This window comes from Callorhinus ursinus, unplaced genomic scaffold (assembly GCF_003265705.2).
Source record: "Callorhinus ursinus isolate GAN/ISIS: 27379988/994484 unplaced genomic scaffold, GSC_fseal_2.0 scaffold77, whole genome shotgun sequence".
NCBI classification, from domain to species: Eukaryota; Metazoa; Chordata; class Mammalia; order Carnivora; family Otariidae; genus Callorhinus; species Callorhinus ursinus.
The window spans coordinates 931,744-956,457 of record NW_027397139.1 but is presented as its reverse complement, the minus strand read 5'-3'; the positions used below and the strand labels follow the sequence as shown (position 1 = coordinate 956,457).

General features: G+C 56.9%; 3 protein-coding genes across 8 annotated transcripts in view; 2 read left to right on the top strand and 1 right to left on the bottom strand.

The window, feature by feature from the left end:
* Positions 1-12,438, top strand: part of SAFB (scaffold attachment factor B) — a 36,390-nt gene extending 23,952 nt beyond the window's left edge. For 2 of the 3 annotated variants that reach the window (XM_073887167.1, XM_025861091.2), the window contains 12 exons: positions 635-784; positions 862-944; positions 1,294-1,433; positions 1,609-1,697; positions 3,786-3,892; positions 5,774-6,064; positions 7,181-7,318; positions 8,167-8,209; positions 11,000-11,118; positions 11,434-11,540; positions 11,904-11,970; positions 12,104-12,438. In XM_073887167.1, the coding sequence (XP_073743268.1) occupies positions 635-784; positions 862-944; positions 1,294-1,433; positions 1,609-1,697; positions 3,786-3,892; positions 5,774-6,064; positions 7,181-7,318; positions 8,167-8,209; positions 11,000-11,118; positions 11,434-11,540; positions 11,904-11,970; positions 12,104-12,233 (1,464 nt within the window). In that variant the 3' untranslated portion in view covers positions 12,234-12,438. The remainder of the gene's footprint in view (positions 1-634; positions 785-861; positions 945-1,293; positions 1,434-1,608; positions 1,698-3,785; positions 3,893-5,773; positions 6,065-7,180; positions 7,319-8,166; positions 8,210-10,999; positions 11,119-11,433; positions 11,541-11,903; positions 11,971-12,103) is intronic. The other variant, XM_025861092.2, reaches the window with a different exon arrangement.
* Positions 12,439-16,413: 3,975 nt separating this feature from the next.
* Positions 16,414-18,333, bottom strand: MICOS13 (mitochondrial contact site and cristae organizing system subunit 13). 2 transcript variants are annotated; one of them, XM_073887209.1, is made up of 5 exons: positions 18,161-18,333; positions 17,288-17,465; positions 17,033-17,084; positions 16,524-16,650; positions 16,414-16,460 (listed from the first exon to the last, which is right to left on the bottom strand). In XM_073887209.1, exons 1-4 carry the CDS (start codon positions 18,187-18,189, stop codon positions 16,553-16,555), a joined length of 357 nt encoding a protein of 118 aa, XP_073743310.1. In that variant the 5' UTR covers positions 18,190-18,333; the 3' UTR covers positions 16,414-16,460; positions 16,524-16,552. The 2 variants fall into 2 exon arrangements, with proteins under 2 accessions (XP_073743310.1, XP_025717256.1); XM_025861471.2 differs by having other exon boundaries at positions 16,414-16,650.
* A 205-nt stretch (positions 18,334-18,538) lies between these two features.
* Positions 18,539-23,456, top strand: HSD11B1L (hydroxysteroid 11-beta dehydrogenase 1 like). Of its 3 annotated transcripts, none has more exons than XM_073887208.1 (8): positions 18,539-18,671; positions 20,749-20,844; positions 20,936-21,066; positions 21,699-21,834; positions 22,205-22,296; positions 22,478-22,571; positions 22,705-22,870; positions 22,951-23,456. In XM_073887208.1, the coding sequence occupies exons 2-8, from the start codon at positions 20,772-20,774 to the stop codon at positions 23,144-23,146; spliced, it is 888 nt and encodes a 295-aa protein (XP_073743309.1). In that variant the 5' UTR covers positions 18,539-18,671; positions 20,749-20,771; the 3' UTR covers positions 23,147-23,456. The 3 variants fall into 3 exon arrangements, with proteins under 3 accessions (XP_073743309.1, XP_073743308.1, XP_025717254.1); XM_073887207.1 differs by lacking the exon at positions 18,539-18,671 and adding an exon at positions 18,728-19,002; XM_025861469.2 differs by lacking the exon at positions 18,539-18,671 and adding an exon at positions 18,729-19,002 and having other exon boundaries at positions 21,699-21,810.
* Positions 23,457-24,714: the final 1,258 nt, after the last annotated feature.

Sequence of the window (24,714 nt, the reverse complement as noted above, 5' to 3'; positions counted from 1 at the left end):
AGCCTCCAGTGTCTCTGGTGCATTGCAGGCTTCAGGTGTTTGAGTCAGGGAACCAGCCCATTTGGAAACTCCCTTGGGTCTGAGTCTCTGTGTGGCGTAATGAGGATGAATACTGGCTTATGGGGGACCTCCCCTGAGCCCGGGTGCCTAACTTCAGCTTGTGAGGTCATCAGGAAAAGTAAGTAGCATGTGAAGATGTGCCTGTAGCACCAGAAACCTCTCACTGAATTTTGTTATTGCTCCGAGTGTCGTCTCTCAGGCTCCATCTCCAGATATGTCTTCCTGCTTCACTGCCCACATGGCTAACGGAATGCCGGCAGTGGCCTGCCTTGTGTTTCACTTCCTCGATGCTTCTCTGTACTGCCATCCTGGTGCCCAGGAGAAGCAGCCGGAAGTGAGGCAGAGCCTCAGAGGAGTCGCAGTGAGGCAATAGCATTATCCTCCTTAGTGGTCAGGTGCCACTTGTCAGGCACCAGGTAACAGGGCCTCTCCCACAGTCCTCACCCCAGGGAGGGCGCCAGGACTCGTGGATCCGAGGAAAGCAGTGTGAACTGTGATGCCCTGCTCATTTCATCTGGGGTTGGGGCAGTAGTGGGGCTCCTGTCTGAGCCATATTTGTGTGCTTTCCTTTGAGGTGGTGGGTGCCAAGGTGGTGACAAATGCCCGGAGTCCTGGAGCTCGCTGCTATGGCTTTGTTACGATGTCCACAGCAGAAGAGGCCACAAAATGCATTAACCACCTGCACAAAACAGAGCTCCATGGGAAGATGATCTCAGTGGAAAAAGTAAGTGGCTGTTTTCTTCCAGGGATGTGACCCTTTTAGGAAATAAGGTAATACTTGCATTTCGTTCTCTTTTTCAGGCAAAAAATGAGCCTACTGGGAAGAAAACCTCTGAAAAGAGAGAGGGTGAGGGGAAAAAGGAGAAGTCCAGCACCAGCGACAGGTACTGCTCTTCTGTGAGGGAGCTGTGGCCAAGATGGTCCTTTTCTGTAGTTCCCATTCTGCACGTTTTCCGTACAGCTGGGGGAGACTGCAAGGCCCCTCATCCCTTCGTTTCTTTACGTTTGGTGGAAGGGTTTCACCTCCAGTAGCTGAGATGATTCCTTCCTGCAGTCACTCTTCCGGGGGTGCTTGGGGAGAGCAGGTGGGACTCCCTGTTGTTCATCGTCCTGTCGATGCCAACCCAGGCAGCCTCCTGGTCCTGTGGTGCTCAGGGCAAGAGTCAGGTCGTGCCTGCTTTGCTCTAAATAGGGGATCCAACGTGCCTGTGTGTCCTGGGACGTTATTTTTAGGTCTGCAAACCTTAAGAGGGAAGATAAAGCTGATAGAAAAGAGGACGTTAAGAAAGGTGAAGACGGAAGTGGAGAAAAGAGTAAAGATCAAGATGATCAGAAACCTGGCCCCTCAGAGCGATCTCGAACTACAAAATCAGGTATTGTCACCAGAGATGCCACTTGGTGTTTGTTCTTTTTCTGGTTGGTGTGCTTCATTGTTTACTGTAGTCAGTCAGCAGCACAAATTAGATTTCTTTTCCATAGAGTTGAGTACTTTTTTCTAATTTGGGTGTTTCCTGTTTCTTATGTTACACAACTCCTTTCTTCCTGTAGGAAGTCGAGGAACAGAGCGGACTGTGGTGATGGATAAATCTAAAGGTGTGCCTGTTATTAGTGTCAAAACATCAGGATCCAAAGAGAGAGTGAGTATTAATTTTCTAATTAGGGTATACTATTTTTTTCATTTCACATTTCTTTCATTTATATTTCTATATAGTTTAGGGGATTCTTGAGCTTAATTTAAGAAAGGTGGTGTATCTTTTCAAACTGTAGACATCTTGACATTCCAAGAAACAGTTTGAAAAGCTTTCATTACTAATTCTGATGAGGAAATTTTTTTTTTAAGATTTTATTTATTTATTTGACAGAGAGTTAATGAAAACAGGAACGCAAGCAGGGGGAGTGGGAGAGGGAGAAGCAGGCTTCCCGCTGAGCAGGGAGCCCGATGCGGGGCTCGATCCCAGGACCCTGGGATCATGACCTGAGCCAAAGGCAGATGCCTAACCATCTGAGCCACCCAGGCACCCCTGTTTTTTGTTTTTTTTTGTTTTTTTGTTTTTTTTTTAATTTTCTAAAGCTAATTTTAAAATTGAGATGTGGTGGAGAAGGTTCCATAATAGCTCAAGGGTTAGAGCAATGGTCTTATAAAATTCAAATATGGGACTGGTTGGCTTTTTTTTCTTTTTTTTTTTAAGATTTTATTTATTTATTTGACAGATAGAAGAGCACAAGCAGAGGGAATGGCAGAGGGAGAGGGAGAAGCAGGCTCTGCACTGAGCAGGGAGCCTGATGTGGGACTTGATCCCAGGACCCTGGAATCATGACCTTGAGCTGAAGGCAGACGCTTATCCATCTGAGCCACCCAGGTGCCCTGGTTGGCTTTTTTTTTCTGAATCAGCCTGTATGTGGCTGTTTTTCATTGCCTCCCCTGAAAGTTTCAGTAGCTCTCCATTGTGCATTCCTAAACTCCTGTACAACCCAGCCAGCCTTTCCTGCTTTTCTAAGTCCGGTCTCCACTTTGGCTCAGTCCCACGCTCTTGCTCCTTGCGGGTGCTCCATAGAGCACAGAAGTCACAGAGGACCCATCTTAGGTTCTTACCACTTCACTCTGCCTGCTATTAGGGTCTTGGGCAGCTGTTGATATCCATAAATGGAATTTTTGACAGTCTTGCAACTTGGGTAGATACAGGGCCAGGGTCCCCAAGGCCACCCACATTCAGTGATTCACTCTTAAGGACCAGTGGGCTTAGCCTGTGGTGGGCACTCCCAGCTAAGATTGGCTCCAGTGGTACAGTAAGGACCGCATCCAGATCGTGGGGAAAAGACATAGGCAGCATGTGCAGGAGACCCGTGCAGACTCCCTTGTGCTCGCTCCTGCCTGTGAGCTCACGCAGCCTTGAAAGTGTACCAGCACGTGGGCACTGTTCCTGCCCAGGGAAGCCCATCAGCCTGTTAGAGGCTCAGCACCCCAGGGTTTTATCAGGGAATGGTTACATAGGCGTTCTGCCACATACAAACTTCCTGACTCCCAGAAGGAAAGCAGGTGGTCAGCACAAAACATTTGCGTGGTCTAGGCGCTCGGTTCCCAGGCTCCAGCCTAAGGCCTGCCATGTTACCCTGTGCTGCAAGGTGACAAACCATTGAAGTTCCTGCAAGCTTGTTATGGAACGTTTCAGTCTGTTTGTGTTTGTGCAAATGATCTCTGTTAATATTATAATACACGTGATCTCTTTTACATTTATTTTACATAAAATGATTGGAAAATGGCCACAACTGATGTACGAGCTCCAGGGCTAAGATGGGAAGATCTCATAAAAATAACGTGACTACACAAATCAGGAATCCTCCGATATACATAAGTAGCCATGGTTGGGCACTTACTTAATTAGGAAGGGAAAGAACAAGAAGAGTAAGGAATCTATTTTGGACGCAGAAGACAAAGTATTAAAAAATTGGTTATGATTATTAAAAAGTTTAGTGGGGGAAGGGCTTCCATTTTGACCCTATTGAAAATACTCAGTGGATAGTTTAGCATGGTGATGAGGCTCTGACTTTGAATTACGATAAGGAAAACATGACATTTCTTAGGAGGGGAACACCTTGTTACCTTCTTGTTCCATTAAACATTAGTGTTCATTTCCAGCCTTCATTTTGGATGCTTGGACCTGGACCCACCTGATTCTTCTGTTGTCATTTCTGCTTTAACTTCTGGATGTTTCTTGGTGAACTAGGTTTCTAAGAGCCAGGATCGCAAATCAGCCAGCAGAGAGAAGCGGTCCGTTGTGTCCTTTGATAAAGTCAAAGAGCCTCGGAAGTCGAGAGACTCCGAGTCCCGTAGGTGAGTCCGTGTCCAGGAGTGTTACTGGTTTGCTTGTATCTCTGGACTGGTTATAATCGTATCCTAGGGGGATAGTTCCAAAGTCCCCTGTCTGTGGAATATTGCTTTAAACCTCTTGGCTCCTTTGACTTTTATGCTGTGGTTTTTTTCCAATGATCTTCTCATGCAGATAGGCCCATCTCTTTTTGAAGGTTACGGAAGGGAACGGCAGGGAGTTGGAATGCCTTCTTGGTGCAGTAGTGCTCGTTAACAAACATACCACACGTGCTCCAGAAGATGCAGAAAGGGAAAACGAGAAACAGTGGAACATATGCAGGGAGAGAGTCATGACAGTTGAATTGTTTCTTGATAGGAAAAAAAAAAAATTTTTTTTTTTAAAGATTTATTTATTTTAGGGGGTGGGTGGGCAGCAGAGGCAGAGAAGAGAGAGTACCAAACCGACTCCCCACTGAGTGCAGAGCCCGACACGGGGCTCGAATTCATGACCCAGAAATCATGACCTGAGCTGAAACCAAGACTCAGATGCTCCACTGACTGAGCCCCCCCAGGTGCCCCTCAACTTAGGAGTTTTAAAAAAATCATTAGTAATATTGGCAGAGTGAGAATGAGTGGGGGGGGAGGTAAGCTTCCTGCTTCCAAGGGCAAGGCAAAAGGCACTTTTGTTGAAGTAACTGGCAAATGGAGCTGCGGACCTGACCCATGTGCGTGTGGAACTGTAAGATGTCAAAAGGGACATTTCTCACTAGTGACAAAGGGTTGGACTCCCCCAAATAGCTTCAGGTCACTTAGCTGTTCTTTAGACAGCACTTTGGGTCTCCAGCTCACGTCAGTGATAAAACAGCCACCATAAACTGGTGACTGAATGTAAACACGAAGTCTACATTTGTATAAAGTTGGAAGTAAGTATATTCAGGAGTTTAGGGTTGGAAGGAGAAGTCGACTGAATAAGAATATGACTTCTGTTCGTTTCGTGAAAGACACAGAGATGGGAATAAACGCGATTTGAAATCACTGTAACAAAGGCGAAAGCAACCTGACAGGAAAAGCGGACAGAAGGAGAGTGGCCCAAAGGGACAGGTCAGATGCCATCAGCCATGCAGCGTGGCTCAGCTTCACTGGGCATTGGGGTACACGGGAGAAGAGTAGCTGTTTTGGTCCAGACCACGGGCACAGTGAGGCCGGAGTATGCACTTCTGCGGGTACAAACACGTATCTGGAAGTGCGTGGCCAGGGCTGGGGGGAGACAGCCCGGCAGCCCTGTCCCCTGGCTGCTCGCCGTCACCTGCACGGGGCGCCAGGAAGAAACGCGCTGGGGTGCGGTTGCTATCGCTAGCGACAGAGTAGCAGCCAGGGGTCCCGCACAGCCTTGCCGACCCCTCTCGCTGCCGCTGCAGGCCCCCGCTGGTCAGTCAGCTCATCTGAACTTCTAAAACCGCATCCAAAGATTCGCCCCATTCCCTGGTGACTCATTGAAGCGCACGGGTTAGGAAGCAGAGGTTTTCATCGAGACTTAGTTCACTATGAAAAGGATGTTCTGTTGCTTAGTTTTAATGGGCTGTTTCATGGAATGAGATGTTGAGCTCCAGAAAAAATTTCAGAGAGTGAGGCTGAGCTCCTATTCTAGCTGCCCCTCTATGTGCACACGCCTCTTTGCCCCAATGACCCGCCGGGCAGGAACGTGGCTGGAGCGGGGCCCGCGCTGGCATTCCAGGCCTGCTACCGCCCTTGCCCTCTCCTCAGTGGGCCTGAGAGAGCTGGAGTCCCGTAGGGGGAGGCACGGCCCCGAGTTCGAGTTTCTGCCGAGCCCCAGGGCGGGCCTGCATTCCCGGCTTGGGAGCCGCTGGGTGGTCCGTGGCCCCTCCAGCTGCTGCTCTCTCACAGGGTGCGTGAGCGCAGTGAGTGGGAGCAGCGCATGCAGGCGCAGTGGGAGCGGGAGGAGCGCGAGCGGCTGGAGATTGCCCGCGAACGGCTGGCCTTCCACCGGCACCGGCTGGAGCGCGAGCGCATGGAGCGGGAGCGGCTGGAGCGAGAGCGCATGCACGTGGAGCACGAGCGGCGGCGGGAGCAGGAGCGCATCCACCGCGAGCGCGAGGAGCTGCGGCGCCAGCAGGAGCTGCGCTACGAGCAGGAGCGGCGGCCTGCAGTGCGGAGGCCCTACGACGTGGATGGCCGGTAAGTGGAGCAAAGTGGAGCGGCTCTCAGCCCACCCTAGTGGTGGCCTGGGGCGTTTAGAACTAGGGTATGGGCCCCAAGAGCATGTTAATGGGAGAGTTTTGTTTCAAAGGCAGCACAAGCGCATGCTACCACCCAATTTGATGTCCTTTACGTCGTCAGGAACATGAGTCATGGTTAGGGGTCGGTGGAGAAATGGTTGCGCAAAGCAGTGTCTAGTAAAGCCTCATGTTCAAGTCCTAGTGCAAACCCCCGAGGAAGGAGTGCAGACTCCCAGAGCCACACATGACATCCGAGTACTAAGCAGGTGGCCAGAGACCAAGAAACCCATCCTTCGGGCCCCCTTTCTAGGCTTTGTCGTCACTCTAGTGACCCGGTTTATTCGAAGAACATTCTTTTATTTCCCGGACATGCTCTTGTGACGTGAATACTAAAATGTTAGCCCCAGTGAAAAACAGGCCTGATTTCAAACGTGCTGGTGGGAGTCGGGGGTGGTAGTCCCAGCATTGATCTGATCAAAGCTTTTCCACCTGCCTCCCCACTTGGGAAAAAACACAGTTTGTATTCATCTTTTCTCAACTGCATGGGTTAGAGAGGTCCCCGTGTAATATTCAGCAAGACTGCTTTTGAGGGCCTTCAAGTTATTTTAGGACTTCTGGCCTTTGTGCAAAATGCTGATGCTGGGAGTTCATTACGGTCCTAAGTGTTTTGAAACCGTATGTTTCCAGTGCTTCTCAAAGCCCTGGCACTTGTGTCTGCTGGGTCAAGTCCACGTTGGAGGACAGACCATGTGCTGAGGAGAGCTCGGGGTCCCCGCTCTCGCTTGCTGTCCTGATAGATCGAGGCCGTGTGCTACTCCCAGAGACGACCTGTAGAGGTGCATGTGTGCCCACCTGCCCTCCTATCAGGGAAACCAAAGTTCTGTGTAGGGGAAGCGGGGCACGTTAGACGAAATAGAATGGAGTCTTACAGTTGGATTCCACATCCCCCTGCCAGCCCCTCTCAGCTCATGAAGTAATAGGAGCCAAGGACCAGTTGAGGGTCCGGTTCACCTACTTCCCCAAAGGTCATGAAAGTGGAGGAGAAATTGCACTTACTCCTTTCTTCCTCTTCCAGGAGAGACGACGCCTATTGGCCAGAAGCAAAGCGGGCCGCCCTGGATGAGCGCTACCACTCTGACTTCAACCGCCAGGACCGCTTCCACGACTTTGACCACAGGGACCGGGGCCGCTACCCTGACCACTCTGTCGACAGGTCAGCCAGGCCCCCCTGGCCCTCCCTGCCCCCTCGCTGTCTGCTCTTCTCTCCTCTTTCTTTTTTTTAAGATTTTATTTATTCAGGGCGCCTGGGTGGCTCAGTCGTTGGATATCTGCCTTCGGCTCAGGTCATGGTCTCAGGGTCCTGGGATCGAGCCCCTCATCGGGCTCTCTGCTCGGCAGGAAGCCTGCTTCTCCCTCTCCCGCTCCCCCTGCTTGTGTTCCTCTCTCGCTGTGTATCTCTCTGTCAAATAAATAAATAAAATCTTGAAAAAAAAAGAAAAATTTTATTTATTTATTGGAGAGAGACCTTGAGTGGGAGTGGGCAGTGGGAGAGGGAGAAGCAGGCTTCCCACTGCGCAGGGAGCCCAATGCGGGCTCGATCCCAGGACTCTGAGACCGTGACCTGAGCCAAAGGCAGACACTTAACGGCTGAGCCACCCAGGTGCCCCTTCTCTCCTTTTTTTCTGAATGCTGAAGAACTAGGGTTGGCCCTTCTAGGTTTTGCGGGCCCACTTGAACCATTAGAGCGTGAATTACCTAGCTTCCATTTGGGAAATGTTTTTTGTTTTTTGTTTTTTAAAGATTTTATTTATTTGAGAGAGAATGAGAGAGAGAGAAAGTACACGAGAGGGGGGCAGGGTCAGAGGGAGAAGCAGACTCCCCGCCGAGCAGGGAGCCCGATGCGGGACTCGATCCAGGGACTCCAGGATCATGACCTGAGCCAAAGGCAGTCGCTTAACCAACTGAGCCACTCAGGCGCCCATTGGGAAATGCTTTTTTGCGGGGGGCCTAACCGACCTATTTTTCTTTCCCTAATGTTTTTACGTAAATTGCCTTTTTCAGGAGAGAAGGTTCAAGATCCATGATGGGAGAAAGGGAAGGACAGGTGAGTCCGAAACTCCATTTGTATCCCATTTTTGCCGTGGCATCGATTCTCCCTCCTCAGCTGAGGAGGAGGAGTCGTTTATCCTGGAGCCTCTTTAGGCCTTGACCCTGAGGTTCTGTTCACCTCTAAGTAAGAATAATAATGCCCTGTACTAACGGCCAAAGAGCTTTGGGCGTGTTGGACGGGCTCTGCTGGATGATCGTGCTGCACAGCTGAGCACGTGCAAGTCCAGGGCCGCAGGGGCCGAGCAGCGCTGTGCTGACTGGGTCCCCTTGCCCACGGAGCCTCGGAAAGCAGCTTAGTCTTGGCCACACCCGCGCTCTGCAGGATGATCCCATCAGAAAATAGGCTTGATTGGCTTCTTTTTCCTGTTTTAGATTTAGCTTGAGAACTTCCCCAAAGAGCATTGACTTTCGTGGGTTTACTTGGAAGATCAGGCGGACTGAGGGAAGGGTGTGGTCAGGGCATCGTTGGGCAGAATTGCCGCCCTGGGAGTTTCCTTTCCCTGCCTCTAGCACAGACCGCTCCATTCGGCTCCCTCCTCCCTCTTCCTGAGGGCACGGCTGGGGGTGGCTGCCTTCCTCGGCCAGCTGGAGGGGGTTCCTCTCCCACCTCCGGAGGAATCCTCACATGATTCCTTTTTCTCTACTCCTGGAGGTAAACCTGAGACGCAGCTAAATGTACACGTGGTCTTCTGTTTCTCTTTGGTAAAGTTGAACGCGGTGGTTAAATGTCCAGGCTCTAGAACCAGAACCAGAGTCGCATCCTGGTGCCAGCGCTTGTGCTGAGCGTGTGTCTCCAGCTGGAAATGGAGGGTGCTTCCTCTCCTGCACAGGGGAGTGGGACCAAATGGGCCGATAGCCATGCTAGCGTAGTCCCTCATGTGGAGCTCCTGGTCCCTGCGGCCCCCCCCTTGCCCATCATTGTTAGTAACTAAAGCACTGCTGATACCAAAAGGCTGCTTTTCCTCTCGCACACTGTCCTAAATAAGACCCCAGTACTGCCCTGGATGGCAGGTGGGGACAGGGGACACAGAAGGGGAACCCTGGCACAAGCTTTCTGGTCTTACTGAACCCTTGCACGGGTTGGTCAGTTGAATGGAAGAGCATGGCTACGTCGTGAAATTCTAGGGAGAGTAGAAGTGGGCTTCATCTGAAAAGTGTTCTCTGTCAGCTTTGTGTTTTTAGAAGGCTATTGATAAAAGATTTTTTTTTTTTTAAGATTTTATTTATTCATTAGAGAGAGCGCGCACAAGCCAGTGGGAGGAGCAGAGGGAGAAGCAGGCTCCCCCAGGGAGCCCGACTCGGGGCTTGATCCCAGGACCCTGGGACCATGACCTGAGCTAAAGGCAGATGTTTAAGTCACTGAGCCACCCAGGCGCCCCGATTATTCTATATTAAATATTTTTGTTTGTCTAAAAGTAAAGGAAGTGGTAAATCACAGACTGATTTTTTTTAAAAAGCTGGTGTGTTTTGAAGGTTCTTTATGGAAGTGTTATTTTGGGGTCTCATTTGCTCAGCTCTTGCTCCATGTGGCAGCACTGACTTTCTTGGATGCTTTGGCTTTTAATTTTGCTCCTGGAAGGAACAATGCTGTATTTTGTCCATCGTGTACAGTTGCCTCCCCCCTTCTATTGAGGGAGATGTCTGCACACATTTGGGAACGAGAGGCCAGGGGGGAAGCAAGGGGTGGAGCACAGTGGTTAGGGCTCTTGGTGTGAGCACGAGCCCACTCTGGCCTCGGAGACTTTCTGGTTTAATGGGTAAGATAAGCCTGGACGGGGAGCAGCCACAGGGCGGTTGGCGCATCCATCCAAGGGCTTCATGACCAGGACTCCTTCCTCGGTCTTCTCACTCAGTGTGATCCTGGCCCAAGAGAGGGCCAGGGCCACAGGTTGGATTCGTGGGACGGTGAGAGTAACAGTGGAACCAAAGCCACCTCACTGGCTCCCTAAGAGCAGGGGCAGGATTCAGGGGGAGGATGAGTGGGCATTTATTTCAAACCACTTTTCCTAGGGGCACCTGGGGGGCGGCGCAGTCAGTTAAGTGTCCGACTTTTGGTTTGGGCTCAGGTGGTGGTCTCAGGGTCACGGGATGGAGCCCCGTGTCGGGCTCCATGCTTAGCGGGGAGTCTGCTTGGGCTTCTCTCTCCCTCTGCCCTTCCCAGCCCCCACATGCTCGCTTGCTCTTTCAAATAAATATTTAAAACAAATAAAGCTTTTCCTAGAATGGGAGGCTTTCTCTTCCATTCTTCTTTCAGATGGCGCCTGGAACGGGGTCAGGCATTCGTGTATCCTGTGCCAGGCAAGCCTTTTCCACAAGCGGGGCCCCAGGGTGGCTGGCGGTGGGCTGGCCAGGGGCGTCAGGCCTAGGATGAGTCGTGGTAAAGGATCCCTAGTGGCCCTTTTGTTCTGGTGGTTCTGCGGGGCCGGAGCACATGCACCCGGCATACGATTGTCTGTTCTTGGCGCAGGGCAGTTAGTAAGCCCAAGTGCCCTTCTCTCCTTAGTGCCTGAATTCTCTCCACTTGGATTAGGGTGGATCTCAGCCCTCAGTTTCTTTCTCCATTCTGTGACTCTGTTCTTCGACTGTCCTCACTAGTGCCTGGGCGGACTTCGGGGACGTGGCTGTCGTGCAGGCTAAAGGCCTGTGTGGCACAAGACCACATGTCGAGTGCTTAGCAGCACTTCTGAACTCTCGTCATTGTGATTATTAGCTTGTTGCCCCAACGGCCTTGGGATCCAGGCTCGATACCGAAGCTTGCTTTTTCTTCTGGTTCTTTAACATCCAGCATTACCCCGAACGTCACGGAGGACCCGAGCGCCATGGGCGGGACTCTCGCGACGGGTGGGGCGGATACGGCTCTGACAAGAGGATGAGCGAGGGCCGGGGACTGCCTCCTCCACCCAGGTTTGTGTCCTGCACCCCACCGTGCTTGCGCGGGCCTCACGTGCCTCTGGCAGGATTGATGTGTCCAACTGAGGACCCTCGGTCTCAGGGAAAGATGAGGGCCGGCCCCCTGACCCAGCGTACTGGCCTCTGCTTGGGCTGCCTCAGAGCCCTGAGCAGCCTGGAGAGCCAGGTTCCACTTCCCACGGACCCCCACCCCTGAAAGCGATGGGGACTGGACACACAATGCTAAACCCACCTTCCAGAACCCACCACCCCTCCCACTGTGAAAGGCAGAGAAGGGGGCAATCCAAATCAGAGATCTCTTTTTCCAAGGGGCAGACGTGACTGGGGGGACCATGGCCGAAGAATAGAGGATGACCGTGCGTGGCAGGGTGCTGCTGATGGAGGCATGATAGACAGGGACCACAAGAGGTGGCAAGGTAAGGCCTGGCTCTCGGCCGGGGTGTGTCTGTCTTTGTGGAGAAGCATCTGGAAAGCTCCGGCTGCTTCTTGAGGGCAGGAAGAGCTTTCTCTGCTCTCCCCAAGACCACAGGGTCTTGCTCATCCCTTACTGGACGTTCGGGGGGGGCGGTGGAACGGAGGATGCTCACTCCTCTCTGCCTCGACTTAGGACAGCGGGTGTGTGTGGTTCGTGTGCTGATGCCTCGGCCGGGATCTTCGGGTTCTGGGTTGACTGGGTGGCTCGGGAAAGGGACTGGAATCACACGAGCCCTGTGTCGGTGTCCTCATCTCCATGTGCTTTGCTCGGAGGCGCTGCTTGAACCGTGTGTTTTGTTTTGTAGGTGGCGAAAGAAGTATGTCTGGTCACTCTGGGCCGGGTCACATGATGAACCGGGGAGGGATGTCAGGGTAAGTGTTCCATGCTGCTTGTCCTCCTACTGTCTCCTCTGCATGTTGGCTCACCTGGGAGAAGGTTTAGAAAGTGTGCCGGCAGGGGCACGGGGCTCGGGCTTCTGTAACCCGGGATCCGTGTTGGTCGTAGGCGCGGCAGCTTTGCCCCTGGTGGGGCCTCGCGGGGCCACGTGATCCCCCGCGGTGGAATGCAGGGGGGCTTTGGAGGACAGAACCGGGGGAGCCGACCCAACGACACCCGCTTCACTCGCCGCTACTAAGTGCTTGGATCCCCGTGTTCTGTCACGTGGCTACAAGAGTATGTTCTGTTAGGAGTTATCTTAAACTGTGTACAATAATTTTTTTTATCTGCTGCCATATTGTAGCTCAATACAATGTGAATGTTTTTGTGTTGTTTTTTGTTTTGTTTTTTTGATTTTTTTTTTGTTTTTTGTAATAAATGTGTTTCTGTTCACATACCCTTTATTTAGAGCGTTTTCTCTTTTTATTTCGCCTCTTCCTGTAAATTATACTTGGCATTGCTGAGCCACGGCTCTTCCTTCAGGGAAAGACGAAGGGGCAGCTTTAAGGGGCTGTTAGGGTTTCCAGAAGCCCTTTGCTGACAGCGCACCCTCCTGGGCCCTTTGATGTACCTCAGATGATTCTGGCCCCCACGCTCTGCCTCCATGTCCAGGACGCGCCCAGCCCTTGCTGAACAGGCCGCTGTGCTTTTTTTAAATGTGGGTAAAATACACAGAACATGAAATTTCCATTCTAACCACTTTTAAGTGTACAGCTCAGAGGCATTTGTATTTGCACGCTGCTCTGCAGCCATTACTGACCTCTGTCTGCAGAACCTTTCACCTTCCCCAACCCAACTATCCCCGGTGCTCACACTCCCTGGCCCCATGCCCCCCCATCAACTCCCCTCATCTGTGGCTTTGACTCCTAGGATCTGCTAAGTGGAACTGCATCCCAGCGGGCTAAGATCTGACAGCAGTGTGCTGCCTCCCCAGGTCAGCCACAGACTGCCGTCTCCTGGGGCCCGGTGTCTGTGGTCGTAGTGCTGGGGAGGGAGGTTGGGTCCACCCATCCAGGGGAGCCGTGGTGACAGGGAGGCCTGCTGCCTCTTGGTCTGTGGAAGCGATCTGGTGGAGTCCAGCCCTGTCTGGGGGAAGACAGACACGTGACCCAGCCTTCAGACTCTGCGGTGGGCCAAATAAGCCCCCTCTGGAAGGGGCCCAAGGTGTCCCCACCCTAATCCCTGAAACCCGTATGCATGGCACCTAACGTGATAAAAGGGGCTTTGCAGCCAGGATTCAGTTAAGGACCTGGTGTTGGAGAATTATCCAGGTGGGCCCAGGGTCCTCACCAGGGTCCTTCTAAGGGGAACAGGGAGGCGGGGGAGCCGGAGGGGCTGCGGACAGGAAGACTACTTGGCTGGCTCTGAAGATGAAGGGGCTCTCTTGCCAAGGAGTGCAGTGGCCTCTCAAAGCTGGAAAAGGCCAAAATGGGTAGCTCCTCCCGGAGCTTCCAGAAAGAGCCAGCCCTGCCCACACCTGCATTTGACCCAGTGAGGCCCATGTTGGACTAATGGCTTCCAGATCTGTGGTATAATCAGTGTGTGTGGTTTCAAGCCCCCGAGTCTGTGGTCCTTTGTCCCAGGGGACCAATACAACCTCCCAGGGCAGTGGTGCTCAGTTGGGATGACTGTCCCCAGAGCACAGACACCCGGCAGCACCTGGGGACATTTAGCTGTCCCGACTAGGGGCACAGGCTGCTACTGGTGTTGCAGGGTGGAGGTGCCCGGGGTTGGTGCCAAGCCTGTGTGTTGCTGAGGTGGGGAGATCCTGCCCTGAAGTGCTAAGTGCCATGATGGGACACCTGCAGGCGGTCAGGAGGCCCAGAGGGGGTGCCTAACTCAGCCTGGGGGCGGGAGGAAGGGGTCAGGGGAGGCTTTCCGGAGGAGGCAGGTTGGCCCAGTGAAAGGGTGCAGGAGCGGTGTGCCAAGGCCGTGGTGAAAACCAGCTGTGTTCTGGGAGCGGAGAGTCCCTTGGCGGAGTCTGGGCTCCTGCTCAAGGAGAGGGCAGCGGGGAGGCCTAGGAGGTTTCTGACTAGGGCAGTGACATGATCCGACTTGGACCTGGGGAAATGGATGGAAAGGGGCAGTCGGGAAGACCAGGGAGGTGGTCTTGGCACTGGTGATGGATTCCAGTGGACAGAGGAATTGGGATCTGACTGCACAAGGGGATGGAGGGGTCAAGAATGGCACCATAGTCTGGGCTGATGTGGGCTGGGGCCATGTGGTCAGTGGCTACACACCGGAGCTTATGTTGTTTCAGGGGCTGGCTTGGAGCCGGCTCCGCAGAGCTGCTGAGGGCCCCTGAGGGCTCGGAGCCGCCTGAGGCCCCAGCAGGTCCCAGGAGTGGGGCCTGGAGGGGGGTGGGGTGGGTACGTGTGTCGCCTCTGTGAGATGACCCAGCCCTGCCCGCTCTGTGCTCTCAAACAGGTGCACCCGGCTCAGCCCGTCCCCTCAACCCGTAAACCGCATGCCCCTCTCCCGGCCCTCACTGTGCACTCCTGTGCCTTCCCGAAGCCCTGCCTGTCTGCCCGGCCGCCCCTGGACCCGCCCCCAGCCATCTCTGCTTCTCCGGAGCCCCACCTCGCGGCCCCCTCCACCCCTGGCATGGGGGTCCTGCGGGGGCTGCAGTCGCTCTTGTGAGCAGTGTGGCTGGGGCTGCAGGCTCGGCCGCCCACGTGGGTGTGAGCTTGTTCCTGGCGTGGCTCCCTCCTGACCTACAAGGGCTGGATTCCCTTCCTGTGGGCATTGCCTGGAGTGCAGAGCGTGGCAGGGCGGCCCTGGCAGGTCTCCCCCTCCCCCATGTCGGCCTGTCTTTGTAAAATGGTGGTAGTGATGATGACGGGGTCCCGAGGCCTCAGGGACCTTGTGGAGCACATGCCACAGCCACAGCCCTGTGTGCCCTGAGCGCAAACCCTCCTGTCTCCGAGGGCCCAGGACTGGGTCCATTGGGGTGAGGCACCTGGAAATCCAGCGCCCCGGGGAGGGTTGAAGCTAACTCCCCGGGCTCCAGGCTGCGCACAACCTTCTCCACCTGTAAACGGAGCCCACGGTCGGCCCCCTTCCCTGGGCTGCGGGAAGGGCTTGGTGGAAGGTGCCAGGCTGGGGTGGGTCACAGGGCTCAGCCCTAAACCTGGGCTGGCTTCCCCCCCAGGCAGCCCCCGGGATCAGGGATGGTCCCACGCTGCCCTTGCCCTGGACCTGCTCGTCTCCTTCCTGTGGCCCAGCACGAGCGGGCAGGCGCCACGCTGGACATGGGAGACCCAGCCAGAGACTCTTCCTGGAGAGCAGAGTGGCACACTCGGGGCTCTGCCTCCCCAAACACCCCAGGCCAGGCCACCCATCACCCCCACACACACTCCTCCCCACAGCTCCCGTGGACACACGATCTTCTCATCCCTGGAGAGCCTGGGCAACGTCTTGGCTTCCAGTCTCTGCTTTCCTCACCGGTAACCACAGTCCTCTCCTAGTTCCTGCGCCTCGGTGAGCTCTGTCCCCCAGACCAAGCAACATAACCCCTAGAACTCTTAGAAACAGGGGGGTCCCGTGTCAGCTCAGGGCACCATTGGCCAGGCCTGCTCCGTGCTCCTGGAGCGGCAACCTGGGCAAGTCTCGGGCTCCCAGCCAAGCCCACCTTCTACCCGCCATTGTCTGTGACACAGATGTCCTCCCACTGCCGTCATGGTGGGATGCCCTCCGGGCTGGGAGTATTCCCAGGGCCCACTCTCCCAGTGGGGTTGGGGGGGAACATTCAGGTCACCAGGCAGCTGACCCAGTGTGGGGCGGGAAAGCCTTCCCAGGGGAGCAGGGGATGCAGGGAGGGCAGAACCTCTCTGGGTACGGAAGCCCCCCCCCCACTGTAATGACAAGAAGCCTGTGGTCCCAGGAATCCCCAGATTGTGGGGAGAGGGTAGAATGTGGGTAGGGAGCAGGCAAGGGAGGGCCAGGACCAGACGAGACACAGGTGATCAGTGAGCTGAGCCAGACGTAGGCTCCGTGGCCACAGGAACTCCTGGCCATGTGGAGAGATGAACTGATGAATTGTGCCCACTCTACCGAGTCCCAACCTCCAGAATGCCCCACCCTGGCTCACCCCTCCACGAGCAGAGATCCCTAACCTGGGCTGGCCCTCAGTACTTCCTCAACCCATTCCCAGGCCCTGAGCATGGTCAGTGGAGCACCAGGGCCAAGCGTCTACTCCCCATCCCCATAACCAGGTTGGGGGCCCAGCAGGCAGGGCCCCGGACAGCAAAGGGGTGAGCCCAGGCCTGGGGGCAAGGTCAGGCCCTGTAGAGCGGCTCGGTGCCAGAAGCCCGGGCCCCTGCACTCTGGGCACCAGCCAGGCCACCCCAAGTCCCCAGGGCCAGCACACGGGTCGGGGAGCACTTCCAAAGTCTTTTATTGGGCCGGCAAGGCCAGGAGCTGCCCTTGGTGTGGGGTCCCAGTCCCAGTCTGGAGTCTCCAGGTCTATGGTGCCCCTGCCCCTGTTCCTGACCGGGGCAGGTGGCCTCTTCTGACAGGCTACTTGGTTCGCTCCTTCAGGTACGCCCAGCCGTCCCTGGAGTACTCGTGGGCCTTGGAAGGGGCCACCGACAGGGCCGACATCACCATAATGATGCCTGTGGAGAGGGAGGGCCCAGCGCCTTCAGCCCCCCGCTTTAGTCCAACATCAGCCCCCCGGAAACCCTAGCTCTGCGAGGCTTTTAGAGGCACCGTTCCAGGTCCATCGGTTCCCACATGGGGAAACTGAGGCAGAGACGGGGCAGGGCTTACTCTTGTCTGAGATCACACGATGAGCTCCAATGTGACCCATCCTCACAGGAGGCTCCACCTTGCTCACACCTCCCTGAAATCTCCACCCCTTCTCCTCTTTTAGGTCCGTGGGAGCTGCACGGAGCAGCAAGGGGAGCAACGGAAAGGAATGACCAGGAAGCGGTGGTAGGGGGTGCTAGGCTGGGGGGTATCAGGGGCCACCCCCCAAGCACAGGGACCAGGGCCTACCTGAATTCCAGGTGTCACGGATGTGAAAGTTAAACTTTGGAGGGGCTGGGAGCTGGGAAGAGAGGGGAGAAGGGGCAGGTGAAAAGGGAAGGGCCCGGCCAGCAGCCCCAGCCCCTTTCCGAGGCAGGGAAGTGCAGCACAAAGCCCAGGGCCAAGGACACCAGGCAGGGCTGGAGGGACCAGGGACCAAGAGCCACCCCAGAACTGACACCCTCCTCCCACCAAGCCTTAGCCTCACTCCCAGCCCCAGGGTACCTGGGGCATCTTCAGACCGGTCTGCTCACACACGTACTGGCCGAACTGGTACATGGCTGGGGGGACTACCTCCTCAGCCTTCTGAAGGACAGCCTGGCTCTTGTCGCTTGGCCCCAGCAACTCCTGGTCATACACCAGGTAGACTGCACCCCCGGCCACACTGCCCTTGATGAGGAACCTGCAGTCAGGGAAGGACAGCCGCTCAGCAGCTCCTCGGGCACTCCTCGCTCTAGGCGCACGCGGGGAGAGGAGTCCGACTCCCGGGTGCCACAGTCCTAGGAGTGACACACCTGAAGCCAGGCAGCCAGTACAGAAGAACAAGGCACCCCGGGGGCCCAGAGGCGTGCCTGGCGCCTACCGTGCACAACACTCAATCTACACTGCGCAAAGCACAGCGACTCGGCCCCACTGAACTGGTAAACTGAGGCCCGGAGAGGAAGACGGGTCACTCGTGATCCCGCACACAGAGCAGGGAACCGTGAACACTTAAGACCCTTGACTTTCTGCCTTCCAGCCCCGGGAGGCACGACCTGCGCGCCACCCTCGAGGGGTTTCCAAGTGGCCCTGGTCGCTTCCCGTGTGTCATACGTCGCTCTGGGCACGCATGAACTTCCTGGTACAGCGCCTGCGGCATTCCCACCTTACAGAGGAGGCCACGGGGACTCCGACACAATCAGGAGGCAAGGGCTTGCTGGGAAGCGGGAAGGAGGCGACAGAACATCTCGGGAAGGCCCTCCCCGCCTGAACCTCAGTTTCCCCATCGGGGCGATGGGGACACGGAATTCGGAGATCCAGCTGGAAGCAAACGAGAGGTAGTGCCCACAGGAGGGGACTTTCTCGGGGGCTCGGGGCACACCCGGCAGCCCGACGCACCTCATCAGCGACCACACTCGGGGCACCATGGTCGCTCGGCTCCGCGCGCAAGGACACTCCACTCGCCCGCCGCTTCCGGTGACAGCGCCGCAGAGGCCTCTGGGAAGCGTAGTCGCCCTGGTTAGTCGCAAAGGCCTGCGGGAGTCGAAGTCGCGCGACGGCTCAGAGACGCCGGGAGAGGGACCGCAGCCCTACCGCGCGAAAGGATTCTGAGAAGTGTAATCTTCCGAGCCCGTCCGCCGCAAAGCTGCCTGGGAAATGGACGCCCCGTGAGGCGCCGGACGCCTCGCCTAGCCGCCAAGACTCCTGGGAAATGTAGACCGGCCTGGCACGGCCCCGGGTAGCGTGGGGGGGAAAAGAGGAGTCAGGCGTCTAGAGTGAGGCCTGAAAGTGACCCAAGAAGATGTCGGGGCCCGGGAGATCCACCCGCGCCGACGCAGGGAACTGAGGGCCCAGGACCACGAAGAGTGGGCCAATAGCATGGTTGTCATGGCAATGCGACGGCGGAAATGTGCGAAAGAGGCGGGGCCCTGCGTCACGTGATCTGGTCCAGGGTGGGGCTTTCGTCCAGGGGGCGGGACCGGGACCAGGACCAGGGCCCGGAGGGGGCGAGCCCGGCGGAATGCCGTTGCCGGGCAACGCCCGGGCACGGCGTTCCCGTGGCTAGGCCACGCCCCCGGGGGGGTGGGCTCGGTGTCACGTGACCCGGCCCCTAAGGGAGGGGGCGCGGTCGGGGGTCCGGCTGGACGCTGCCGCTTAGGGAGGTCCGAGGGGCGCGCGCCGGATTCCCAGGCCCGGACCCCAGCCCCGCTGGACGGTGGGAGAAACTGAGGCCCGAGTGGGTGAGTGCGAGGTTGGGAGCGCGCAGCACGTCGCACGCCTTTTTTGTCCAGAGGGGAAACTGAGGCCTGGCGAGGTCAGGGGACCAGTACGTTCTACGAGGGTCTGGTTCTCCCAATTCCTCCCCCATCGCAGGCGGCTGCTTCATCCATCCATCCACCCATCCATCCGTCCATCTATCCATCCATCCATCCACCCAGACGGCCAGCCAGCTAGCCGTTCATCCGCCCGTCCCCACCTCCCCCTGCATAGCTGCTGGGGTCAAGGTGGGAAGAGAGTCAAGTTGCGGGGCTCCGCGGGCTTCCCCCGGAACGTGGGGAGAGGTGGGATGGCTGCCGTGATTGGGGAAGGGCGAGTGCCCCTTTCTGAGAGCTGAGAAAGATTCATAGACAGTAATGGTGGAAGATGAGGATGGACAGGTGGGCCAGACCCGCGCGGGGCATTGTGGGCTGAGGTGAGGAGCTTGGTCTCCATGGGGGGCAGCGGCGAACCCTAGGAGGGTTTGGAGCAGGAAGGGGAACGTCAGATTTCTTTGGAAGATCCCTTTGGCTGCCGGAAAAGCATAGGGTGAGGGAGGGAGTAGGAGGATGGGGGAGGCAGCTGGAACTTTGCAGTGGGGGGCGAAGAACTGAGGCCTGGATCTAGAGATCTGAAGGCACCCCAACCCCACCATCTCTCAGCTCTGGAAGCCCCCCTCTCCTCTTTGTCCTACTGAGTTCAGAGGACAGAAAGCCCAAGATGTGATGGTCCTGCGCCTTTCTCAGGGAAGATTCATGACCCGCTCCCCCCCCAAACGTTAAGCATTTGGCCTGTTTCTCTCTTTCACCCTCTCCCTGGAACAAGTAAATCCACTCCCACAGCTGAAGTCACATCTTAACTCTAATGACACAGGCCCCTGTGTCCCCTACCGAGCCCTAAGATTCCTTCTGGGTGTCTCCAGACAGAGCTGTCTTTCTGCCCCCCGCCCCCAGCTCTTCTCTCCAATGTTCTTCGTATCACTCAGGGTCAGTCTGGTATCTGTTGAGCGTCCTACTGCATGTCTGGCACCGTTTGGGGCCCTGAGGTCCCAACAGTGAACAAAGCAGCAGCAGGTTTCCATTTCCTTCCTGCCTCATGGAGCTGATAGTCTAGGAGGAGAGAGGGCCAGTGAACATGTAACAAATCATCAGGACAATTTCAGGTCCTGGCAAGTGCTGAGAGGCTGGCAGTTGTAGAGGGAGGCAAGGGAAGGAGAGGGACCAGGAGGCGCTCTAGAAAAGGAGGCCAGGGAATGTCCCTTGGAGGTCAGTTTTGTGCTGACTTCAAAGAAGTGAGAGAGCAACTCCTTGGGTTCTATTTGGGAAGAGCATTCCGGGCAGAGGCAATAGCCAATGCAAAGGCCCTGCGGCAGGTTGGAGACTGGCCGATTCTGGGGAACAGTGAAGAGATGGGTGTGGCACACAGCCGAGTGAGCCAGAGGGGCTGGTCCCTGCAGGGCCTTTTTGACCATCAAGGAGGCTGGCTTTTGTCCTAAATGAAATAGGGAAGATGTTCAGCAGGGGGAGGCAAGATGTCATTTAGCTGCTTCGAGGAGGGAGAAAGCTGTTGAAATGGCCAGGGGAAGCTATGTAGTGACCTGAACCAGGCAGCACCTGCCGAGATGGAGGAGAGAGGGCAGGGCCTGGAGCATCTTCATCAAACAAAGGCGCAGCTGGGGAAATGGGGGTGGCTGTGGGCCAGCCCTGTGCCTGTCCTCTCTCCCACTGCAGAACCTGCAGACCCAGGGCTGGCCATGAAGGTTCTGCTCCTCACCGGGCTGGGGGCCCTGTTCTTCTCCTACTATTGGGATGACAACTTTGACCCTGGTGAGTGCCTGGAGGTGGGGGAGGGAGGAATCGGGCCAGCTGTCCGGTGCCGCCCCCCACCCCAGGATTGATCACCCCTGCACCCTGCTAGCTGGCCTGCAGGGAGCCCGAGTGCTGCTGACCGGGGCCAGCGCAGGCATTGGGGAGGAGCTGGCTTATCTCTACGCGCGCCTGGGCGCCCACCTGGTGCTCACGGCCCACACCGAGGCCCTCCTGCAAAAGGTGAGGCAGCCCATTTCGTGGGGCGGGAGTGGCTGGAAAACGGGGCCTGGGTGTAAATCCTTCCTTGCAAAGATCCAGGCTTCCGGGGTGACCTTAGGCAAGTAGCTTAACGTCTGAGCCTTAGTTTTCTCTTTTGCAAACCAGAGACAGTTAAAGTACCTTCTCCTGGGTTATGGTGTTGGGTTGATCCATTAAGGCAGTGAGTGTAAGACAGGGAGTGTTCCTCAAAACTGGGGTTGTTGGTGGTGTCCAAAGCCTGTGCCGGCAGCCAGGGTTCTCAACCTCAGACAAGGGGTGGTGGACACTGCTCAGCAGCAGCCCATTGTGGCTCTAAGGAGATGTACGGTTCTTGGGGACGGACTTTGCAAAACTTCTAGAGAGGCCAGAAATATCGAGATTTATATGAAATCCCCTGAGTTTTAAATGTTGGTATTGAGCAAATAAAACGTGCCCCATTTGGGCCTGCAGGCTGCCGGTTTGTGACCCCAGTGGCAGAGCTTTGGGAATAATGTTGAATGTCACCTGAAGCTCCGAGTCGGGGAGGGGGCTTGAGGCTGGGGCCCCAATGGTCTAGCAGGTGGAGGGGGCCCAGCCGGGGTGGACGGGCCCACGGGCAGCTCTGGCCCCCCCAGGTGGTAGGGAACTGCCGGAAGCTGGGCGCTCCCAAGGTCTTCTTCATCGCTGCGGACATGGCCTCCCCTGAGGTGCCCGAGCGCTTGGTGCGGTTTGCGCTGGACAAGCTGGGTGAGGGGCGGGGCCTGGACTCTGGTACTGGGGCCTCGGCCTCACCGGGCAGGACCCGAAAGGGGTGGGGCCGTGGCAGTCGGTGGGCGGAGGTTTATGGGGTCCGGGGCGTGGCTGGGGGGGTGGAGGCTCATTGCCTCCAGGGGGCGGAACTCTGGGCTGGGCCTTATTGGATCAGGGACGAATCCTGGCAGGATCCAGGGAGTAGGGCCCGGTCTCTTTGATATTAGGCGGGGAGCCACCGGGGCGGAACTCACTGGGTCAGTGCTCTGGCCGGAGCTTCTCTAGTTCAAGGTGACGGGGCCAGGGGCGGGGGGGGGGGGGCGAAATCTCTTCGGGCCCAGGGGCGGAGCCTCAAGAACTAGCTCCTTGCTGATGGGCCTCTCCGGGCCAGGAGGGCTGGACTACCTCGTGCTGAACCACCTCGGCGCCACCCCGTCAGGCACGCGGTCCCGGAGCGTCCAGGCGACACGCTGGCTCCTACAGGTGCCCCGCCCCACCGCGCCCCGCGCCCTAGCCTTCCAATCCCCCAGGCTCCACCCTCCCCCCCGCCCCAATTCCCACCTCAGGTCCAGCCCCTACCAGCCCCCGCCCACCGCCTCAAGGCCCCGCCCCTCCCGGGCCCGAGTGTCTCCGCGATGCGGTGACTCGCAGTCGCCACCTCCAGGTGAACTTCCTGAGTTACGTGCAGCTGACTTCGTTGGCGCTGCCCAGCCTGACGGACAGCAAAGGCTCCCTGGTGGTCGTGTCCTCGCTGCTGGGTGCGTGCCCGCGGGGCGGGGAGTCGGGAGGTCACAGGGCTTGAGGCGGGCGAGCCTGGGGAGGGCAGGAAGGCTCCCTGGAGGAGGGGGAGCGCCGCGTGGTCACTCAGGTGCTGTCTTCCCGCGCTCCTAGGCCATGTGCCCACATCCTTCTCCAGCCCATACTCCGCGGCCAAGTTCGCGCTGGACGGCTTCTTCGGCTCTCTACGGCGGGAGCTGGACGTGCAGGACGTGAACGTGGCCATCACCATGTGTGTCCTGGGCCTCCGGGATCGCGCCTCGACCGCCGAGGGAGTCAGGTGAGGCCCGGGGCCAACAGGGGCAGGGGGCTGTGGGGGGCCGCCCAGCTGCCGTCTCCACCGAGCCCTCCTGTCCCCAGGGGCGTCACGAGGGCCAAGGCGGCCCCAGGGCCCAAGGCAGCCCTGGCCGTGATCCGCGGCGGCGCCACACGCGCCCCTGGTGTCTTCTACCCGTGGCACTTCCACCTGCTCTGCCTGCTCCGGGGTTGGCTGCCGCACCCGAGGGCCTGGTTCATCCGCCAGGAGCTCAACGTCACCGCTGCCGCTGCTGCCTGAGCCCCCGGCCGTGGCACTCCTTCATCTTCCCGGAGGGGAACCCTCCATCCAGCCGCCCCAGAGTGGCGGCGACACAAACCGAGACACCTCTGAGCTGTTGACCGTGGCTCAAGACAGAGTCATCAAGACAGAAAAGGACAACCGAGAAAGTCTACCAGCCCCTGGAAACGGTCACAACTACGGCCGGGGTGACACGGTTGCTGCTTTCATTTTGCAGATGACAAGGCTGAGGCTCAGGTGGTGTGACTTGCCCAGGCCCCTGGCCATGTCAAACAGGGCTCCCTGGGGACCCTGTCCATCTCCCACCTGGAGCCAGGCCCCTGGCCATGTCAAACAGGGCACCCTGGGGACCCTGTCCGTCTCCCACCTGGAGCCAGGCCCCTGGCCATGTCAAACAGGGCACCCTGGGGACCCTGTCCGTCTCCCACCTGGAGCCAGGCCCCTGGCCATGTCAAACAGGGCACCCTGGGGACCCTGTCCGTCTCCCAGCTGGAGCCAGGCCCCTGGCCATGTCAAACAGGGCTCCCTGGGGACCCTGTCCGTCTCCCAGCTGGAGCCAGGCCCCTGGCCATGTCAAACAGGGCTCCCTGGGGACCCTGTCCATCTCCCAGCTGGAGCCAGGCCCCTGGCCATGTCAAACAGGGCACCCTGGGGGCCCTGTCCATCTCCCACCTGGAGCCAGTGCCTCCCTGATCTCTTCTTTCCACTGACGCAACCTTGGAGCGTCCCCCTACCCTGGCCCCAAGCAGGGGACAGCCTTCAAACTTCACCTGCCCATGGGGTCTGAGGCGGGGAGGAGGGAAAGAATGTGTTCTGGGCTGGACCCAGCCTTCTGTTTCATAATAAAAATCCTTCCTCCCTTGCACATAAGTTGTTCACATTGCTTAGTTTTTCCAGTTTGCTGGTGGCAGGCGGGTAAAGAGGGATGTGTGTATGGGGACCAGGCGACCAGACTTCTCCACCTGAGAGACGTAGATCTCACCCGGGAAGTCAGGGGTGCGAAGAGAGGTACTGACTCTGGGCCAAAGGCCTTACTTGCAGTATAAAGCACATGGTTTGTGTGCCGATGACGGAAATGTTTATCAGGCACTAAGCCTGTGACATTAGTGATCTCATGGCATCTTCACAACAGGACGTTGGTGCTACCATTGTTAATTTTTTTTTTTAAGATTTTATTTATTTATTTGACAGAGGGAGACACAGTGAGAGAGGGAACCCAAGCAGGGGGAGTGGGAGAGGGAGAAGCAGGCTTCCTGCGGAGCAGGGAGCCTGATGCGGGGCTCGATCCCAGGACCCCGAGATCATGACCCGAGCCAAAGGCAGACGCTTAACGACTGAGCCACCCAGGCGCCCCCTTAACATTTTATAGATAAGGAAATGTGCTTGGAGAGAGGGAGGAAGGGGCACCTGGGTGGCTCAGTCGGTGAAGCATCTGCCTTCAGCTCAGGTCATGATCCCAGGGTCCTGGGATCGAGTCCCGCATCGGGCTCCCTGCTCCGCGGGGAGTCTGCTTCTCCCTCTCCCACTCCCCCTGCTTGGGTTCCCTCTCTTTCTCAAATAAATAAATA